Source organism: Gavialis gangeticus, unplaced genomic scaffold (genome assembly GCF_001723915.1).
Source record: "Gavialis gangeticus isolate Ggan-Ray unplaced genomic scaffold, GavGan_comp1, whole genome shotgun sequence".
Taxonomy (NCBI): domain Eukaryota; kingdom Metazoa; phylum Chordata; order Crocodylia; family Gavialidae; genus Gavialis; species Gavialis gangeticus.
Window position 1 is genome coordinate 176,332,206 of NW_017729024.1, and position 7,998 is coordinate 176,340,203.

General features: G+C 47.8%; 1 protein-coding gene across 1 annotated transcript in view; it reads right to left on the reverse strand.

The window, feature by feature from the left end:
* Positions 1-4,037: 4,037 nt before the first annotated feature.
* PSTPIP2 (proline-serine-threonine phosphatase interacting protein 2) overlaps positions 4,038-7,998 on the reverse strand; it is a 66,894-nt gene continuing 62,933 nt past the window's right edge. The window contains exons 13-15 of the mRNA XM_019518111.1: positions 7,064-7,098; positions 5,690-5,747; positions 4,038-5,207 (exon numbers count right to left, since the gene is read on the reverse strand). Coding sequence (XP_019373656.1) covers positions 5,698-5,747; positions 7,064-7,098 — 85 coding nt within the window. The 3' untranslated portion in view covers positions 4,038-5,207; positions 5,690-5,697. The remainder of the gene's footprint in view (positions 5,208-5,689; positions 5,748-7,063; positions 7,099-7,998) is intronic.

The following is a 7,998-nucleotide window of genomic DNA, read 5'->3' on the forward strand; positions in this document are numbered from 1 at the left end:
GGGTGTGGTCACATGTGCATGCACACACACACCTACACCTGCATACACCCACCCACATACCCGTACACACACACAGCCTGCACACACCCCTGCACACCTCCACGCATGCGCACACAGACATCTCCACGCCCACACTCGCACACCTCCCTGTACACCCACATACACACACACACCCGCACCCCCCCCCCCACACTGACACACACAAACAGCCTGCACACACCCCTGCACCCCTTCACACATGCACACACACACCTCCACACCCGCAATCACCCCTGTACACACAAACGCACACCTGCACCCACCCACCCACTCTTGCACACACATACACCCCTGCATACACGTGGCCTGCACACACCCCTGCACACCTTTGCGCATGCACACACATACACACCTCTTCACTCCCCCATACACTCACCCCTGCACACGCGGACAGGCGGATCCAGCAGGGGGGGTGAGGGGGCAGTGGCAGCGTTCCCACCTGGGGGCTTGTTTCCAAGTCCCTGAAGCAGGTCCCTTCCCCCCTTCCTCCTGCTGCTGCGGTTTTTCCCTGTCCCAGGACCAGGGAAGCTCCCAGACCAGGACGCCAGAGCCTCCCCGGGTGTTTTCCAAGGCCCCCTCCCCTCCATCCCCTACCTGTGCTGCTGCTGCGGCTACTGCTGTCCCTGCCAGGGAAGCCTCCAAGCCCTTGCTGCCTACTGCAGCCGGTGCTGGGCTCAGCTGGGAGCAGCAGAGGGGATGCGTAGGGGGGTTCTCCCTTCCCATCCTACACCTGGGGGCCAGGGAGGGCGGGGGAAGGGAAGGCCCCTGCCCATGGCTGCTGCTGGCCCTGTCCCAGCTGAGCCCAGCACAAGGGGCTTGGAAACTTCCCTGGCCTGGGACAGCGAGGAAAGCAGCAGCCGCAGGTGTGAGAAGGAGAGGGTGATTCACACCTGTTGTGGGACTTTAAAAACATCTGCAGAGGCTCTAGCTAGCATCATGGTCTTCCCTCACCAGTGGGTGAAGAGGGAGGAGGCTGGGAGCAGGGTGCAGCCACTGCTGCAGTGAGGGTGGCTGCTCCCACACCTCCCCTCTGCCGAATTCTGGATCTGCCCCTGCACACGCACGGTCCACACCCCACAGGCTTTCTGGGGGGGTATTAAAAATTGGTCATTCTAATAAGAGGTAGAAAACAGCTGGTGGAACACGTTCAATTGACGTTTTATTAATTCTCCAGGAAGAACCGGCTTCGCTAGCATTACACAGACAATAGCAACGTGCAGCCCAGAGAGAAAACAGCCCCCGAGTTGTGAACCGATTGTGACACCCAACAGCTGATCCATGAGAGAGAGCACACGGGTAACGGGCACAGGCCAACTCAGCCGTTTCCTACACACAACGGTCAGTTCTGTGCAGGTATAAGGAACTTTGCAAACGGTTTGGTTTAGCCCCCCCAGCCCCTCCTCCCAGCACTTGTAGGGCTCCATGGTTACAATGTTATTGGTCAGTATTGATTTTCATCCAGGCACTCTCAACATTGGATCTAGCTGTGCTGGTTGAATGGGATCCAGCTGGCAGTTGAAAGGATGTCAGTGTACATGGCTGCAACAAGGCCCATTGCACCAGGCCTAAAAATCCTAGCCCAGCAGGCAGTGGGTATAATAAAGACCATGGATGACCTGGATGACTGTCTGTTCTTAGCGTGCCCTGGATCAAACAGGACCTTCCCACCATATTAAAGCAAAATTTATCAAATATCCGGTACATATGCAAATGTAGCTTTAATTAGCATTAATGAGAATTACACTAACAGAAAAGAGGGGAGGGGGCAGATTCCTTCTCTTTCGCCTTCAAGTGCCTTGTTACAAGAGCTGTATTTGGTAGCCATCCATGTTGGTCTGAGACAAAAGAAATGCAAAACTCTAAAACTCTTGGTTCAGATTTCTTAGCTGCTGTAATAAAAGGTATCATCTCTGAACCAAGAGTTTTAGAGGCTTGCATTTCCTATTACAAGAGCAACGCATTCACTGATGGGCTGTTTTCTGGTGCAACAACTTAGCTAACCAAAAACTCTTGCCAGTGACTAAGATTTTCTCCCTGAGTCACACTGCAGTCACTTACGTGACACGAAGGTCTCTGCTATATTATGCATTACTCACAGCAGTGGAAATTATAGTGATGTCAATTAGAGTTGATGGGATGAAAATAAGGAATACACCACTGCAATTTGCAATGCAAACCAGAATGAGCTGTGCTGCTATTTTCCAAAAGAGCTTACATTCTCCTTTTGTTTGATTACCCAATTGATGTGTGTGTTTCCAGCACATCGCCAAAGAATCTTTGCATTGCAAGGTCAGTATAATATTCAGAAACGGTTTCGTTTGTTTGTTTGTTTGTTTTATTAAAATGATTGCTCCTCTAGCAGCCTGTAAGAATATCAGGCTTTGGGCACACACACACTGAATGAGAGGTTGTTCTGGTGATGTAATACTCGGTATTCTCAAGTGAGGGGGAGGAAATCACAGTGGAGTTGGTCAATGATGAAGTTTTGCAGATTCAGACCAAAATCTCCTTTCTATCTATAGCTAATCAAGTTTCACTTGAGTCTGATTATACTAAATCTCTAAATAAATACAGTTCAAGTCTAAATTTTGCAGGCACTATTTGCACTGCCCAGCCTTGTCATTTTTAGTTTGAAATGACCCATATTCCCCAGTTTTGTCAGAAAATGAAAATAAAGACTTTACACATATGCCAATCTGACTAGAAGAATTTAGATATCAGACCCATCATTGAGGGGTCTTAGCTTCTTGCTTTCAAAGGTTTTCTTAAACATCTTGCAGGATACAATTCAAAGAGTGTGGATTTGGGTAGGGGTGTAGGAAAAGAGGAATAACAGCTTGTTTCCGTTCAGGTTAAAGGTAAGTAAGGCAAATATTTGATGATTTGTACTTTACAATTTCTAGTGGCTTTCAGTACCAGATTGTTGGCTGCACATTCCTTTGCTCCATTTACACTCTGATGTAAACAATCTCAACAAACTTGAAGCAAAGGGATTACACTGACTTTGAGTCCCCATGAGTGGGAATGTGCATACTCCTGGGGGCAAACAGCAACAACACAGTGTGTGCCACTGCTGCTTGTCCCCGGGGACCACCCATGCCCCGCACACTCGTGTGGGTCTTGGTAGTCCCGTGTGGGTTTTGGTAGTGTTATAGTTGTGATGGTCCAGAAATTATGCAAGAGGCAAAGATTTCTTAAGGTGATATCTTTTGTTGGCCCATTGGCATAGCTGGGATAGTTAGACAAGTTTCAAATGCAAGACATTCTTCATCAGGTCTAAGCAGTAAAAGTCATCACAGCATAGTAAAAAATGGTTTCTCTCTTCTGAGGGGGGCGGAAAATAGGGTAATAGTAATTGAAGGTCTTTATCTGTAGTTATCGTATTTGCAGGGGGAAAAAGTTGTTTCTCCTAAAGCTGAACCAGAAAATGCTGGGTCAACTTATAATCGGAACAGTATGGTACAGCGCTTGCCATTAGCGACTAGAACCAAGAGTCGCTGGAAAGCAGAAGTCCATATTCCATCAAACTCAAGGTCAGTGCTGAGGTGCAATGGGAGGTTGGTGTGGGAGACGAGGCACAGCATGGAGGATTGCCTGCGATGGCCGTCTCGCATCGGAGCCCCAAACAAGGGAGGGGTCCACCTTAGCACCTCATTGCTACAATGAACAGCACAGTTAGGTATTAACAGAGAGAGCCCTTGTGGGAGCATCAGCAGAAATATCAAGAGAACAAGACTTGGACGAGTAGAGGGCTATCAGATGAGGACTGCAAAGGCAGAATTGGGAGGGCTCAGATCACGAGAAAAGATGCACTGGAAGACGTCAGCTTCTCTGCTTACATTGAGCCAGCTCTAATCAGTGTGTACAGACCTTTGCACATGAACGTGTCATAGGATTATAGACTACAGGGGTGGAAGGGCTCTTATAAATCCACCCCTATGACCCCAACAAAGTACATTCCAAAACACACAAGTCTCAAATCTGAAGTTTTAATATATATATTGTAAAACTAAAGCTACAATCAATTTCTTCTTTAAAATTATACAGGGATAATTTAAGAGTCTTTTTTAAATACAATATTTTTCTCTATGAGCCCACTTTGGACAGTGCATTAAAATGTAGCAGGACAGAATGAATTGTACTGAATGCTTTGGACTCTTTTCCATGCAAAGAAACAAAGCAAAGCCCCAGAAGTTTGTGATTTCAGGTGCATGCAGAATCATGTAGGAGTACATGAAGAACACAAGCAGTCTGATGTGGAATCCACCCTGTTGCTTTAAGTTAAGAACTCGGCACATACACACGCTCACCAAGAGCTGGGCAGAAGCACGCACGCTTTAGTGTTTGTGCACCTGAATCAAAGTAGTATCAGATCTCCCCAATGAAGATGAACATCAGCTGTGAGAAATTCAGATCAGGACATGAGTTTTAGGACTCCAGATCATCTCTAGAAGCCAAATGAGCTCCTAACAGGGTCAAGATCCCAAATCACTGATGCCAAACAGGAATTCTGCCACGGACTTCGACGGGAAAAGGAGCAGGCTCCCAAAGGGCTGTTGGGAGGAGTGTTCAGGAAGTGGAAACAGGAATGAGCTCTCCTACAATTCAGCTCAGAACTTGCCCTTGGTGAAAATCCAGAGTAACAGACCAAACGCAGCCTCAGATCTTACTTCCACCTCTGGGCTACGAGCAATTCCACGCTGCCCAAAGCACTGCACGCAGTTCCCACCGCAGTGCTGGTGTGGCGCGTCCGAGTTCTCAACCACAAAGACATAAGAGATTTTTTTTTAATGTATTTTTCCAGATGCCTGTAGATCTTTCCACATCAAGAAGGTATCACCAGCCCCCAGAGCAGCACGTGGGAGATGCCATTGTACCTGTGGCTCCTGCTCAAGGATTCTTTTTGCTTGTTCATTTCCGATCACGAACGAGAGACATCAGTCCTTGGAGTTTGTGGATGTGAAAGAGGACAGACTTCAGGCTGCCTGGGGTCTTTCATCCAAAATGTATAAAATAGGGACTGCAGAACTCTTTAAAATATGTTTAGAAGGAGAAACAGTTCAGGTCTGCATCACTGCGTCCAACATACAAAATACAAGTAGATATGCTGCCTCTGACAAGCTGATCGAACAGCGACGTCTCGTGCTCAGAGACGCTGCTGCGAGACCCTGAAAGAGCAGAGGGACATTGCCAAAGTCAATGAAAGAAACTTCAAGCAGAATCAGACATAACAATGGATGGCTGAGGGGAAGGGACTGGGAAAAGCAACTTGTTAAACCACTTACCTCACCTGGCCACCATTGCAGAGCTGTTCACTCATTGCTTAACACACCCTTTAAAGACCCAAATGACAGGGCTTCCAGCTTCCCCAGGGCCACTAGTCTGCAGTCTTACCATCTAAAGCAGGGGCGGGCAATTATTTCAGGTGGAGGGCCGCTTACTGAGTTTTGGCAAGCCACCGAGGGCCGCATAACAGCCAGCCACAGACAGATAAATATCAATTTTCTAAATTTTTTAGGGGCCCAGTGGGCCAGATAGAATGGCCTGGCAGGCCACATCCAGCCACCAGGAAGCTTCCTTTGATATCCCAACTCTCCTCATTCTAAAATAGTCTCACCTTAGTAATTCATTCAAGAACTAAAATACTTACAAATAACGCTAGTGGTGTATTAAACTGTAGCCATCAATTGTAGCATAATCAGGATCACCTGTGAGAGAAGGCGATCATTATATTTGTGCTCTGCAACAGTGGTTGTCATGAGATTTCAAAGCCAAAAGGGTGTGAGTACCATTCTCCCCATTTTACAGATAAGGAAGCTGGGAGGTGAAAGGACCCTTGGTCCCTAGAGTCTGCCATTAGTTCACATCACAAAGTTAAAAAAATGCTCTGAGTAAGGAAGATTTCAAATCGCAGATCTAGAGATGGGCTCTCTCAAAGTTCAGGGTTGTTCTGACCTGGGGCTTTGCTAGGAACTTCCTTCTGCTTGAAATCCTGCCCCCCGCCTCAAAAAAAAAAATCAGTGGCCAGGGCTATGATTTCAGTCTCTTTCTGAGAAAAGTTTGCAGGTGTCACTGGAGAGATCAGCAGGCAGGATTATAAGGGAAATAAGAGAGACGGATGAACCCACTATCACCGATCCACAGGCAGAAACACTCCAGAGCAGTGGTTCTCAACCTTTTTAGGCTCGAAGCACCCTTCATAGGACTCAAGACACCTCTTGGAAAATGCCAGCTCTTAATTTTCACTCATTTTTTTGACTACAAAAAAATAAGAGCAATTCTTATTGCTCAGACAGACCCCACAGGACAGAATGTTTTTAATCATGGATTCCCGTTGGAAATTTCTGGTTTTATACTACACATCGTATTTGCACACCTAATGGTGCTCGCATTGAGTGACGCCCTTGAAAGGATCTCATCCTGGTTGACAATCATCGGGCTAGGGGATTCTCTGGCTCCCCTGGCAGTGGGGCTGTGTGATGTGGAGGTAATGATCATTAGGCAGTGGTTAGAGAAGGGACAGGGATCCCTGTAAGGAGAGGGGAATAGAGGTCCTTGGCAGAGGGAACAAGCTGTGACCGAGGAGAGGCTAAGCCCGGGAGATTTCCACATGGTAGTCTGGATGTACCTAGCATGATGCATGGTACATCCAGTACATGGTAAGGAGTGTTTCAGTTTTGTTTTACCATACTCCGTTGTCAAAGCAGTTGATCACTTTTTCTGTTTCATACCATTTGTTCTTCCTTGTGATTAACTCGCTTTCCTCCTGTTCCCTTACCAAAGTGCCCATGGTAAATGGTGATACCTGGGCACACCCACTCAGCAAACTGGGGGACCAATAAAGCTTATACAAACCCAAGGTGTATCTCTGGGATCATCCCAGCACTCCAGGGTTTTGTCCCACCCACCTGCGGCAGAATTACAGCTGAGAAAGCATTGGGATATGCCCACCTCAGTAGGACTTAAAGTACATGAAAAGAGGGTTTAAACCATGCAATTGCTACAATGCTGTGTGGTCACTCACCTGGCCCGCTGGTTGGGATTGGCAGCGGCCCCCTCCTGCATGGACACAAGCAGAAAAGGCAAAATGGTTTGATGTTTTCACAGTAAGCAATTCTAGGCCGTTTCTTCCCAGGCTAACTTGGCCCCACTGCAGGGCCCAGAGACTGAGCAGCTGCCATAAACAGCAAGACCTTGGTTGGCTTGGGTTTTTACAATGCTCCCGTTGCAGAACCTGCTACGAATCACCTGCAAAGTAACTACCAACAAAGTTGCAAGAACCAGGCAGGCATCCTCCCTTCCTGGCCCCAAGCCTTCCACAACTCGGGGAGTCTTTACTGTAAAGGGATCCACTTGGGACTCTTACAGCAAAATACCAGGGATGTCAGTCTAAAAGAAACCTGAGAACACACACGGTCTCGCCACCCTCTCCAGCCTTCATTCCAGCTCCCTACCCCAGCTCCCTTCTCTGGGCTGTCAAGTCCCTTACTCTTCCCAGCTCTTAACCTCAGTGATCAGGTTCTCTCCTGTATCAGGGGTGTCAAACATATGCCCCATAGGCCAGATCTGGACCATGGTGCCGAAGGGTCTGGACCATTTGTCTTATATTTCATAGATTTCATAGACATTAGGGCTGGAAGGGACCTCAGAAGATCATCGAGTCCAGCCCCATCCCTCAAAGGGCAGGAAGTCAGCTGGGGTCATAGGATCCCAGCAAGATAAGCATCCAGTTTACTCTTGAAGGTGTTCAATGTAGGTGCTTGAACCACCTCCGATGGCAGGCAGTTCCAGACCTTGGGGGCTCAGACAGTAAAGAAATTCTTCCTCATGTCCAGCCTGAAACGGTCTCGCAGTAGTTTATGACCGTTCGACCTCGTCATCCCTTGGGGTGCTCTGGTGAACAAACGTTCCCCCAAATCCTGGTGGTCACCCCTGATAAACTTATAGGTGGCCATCAGA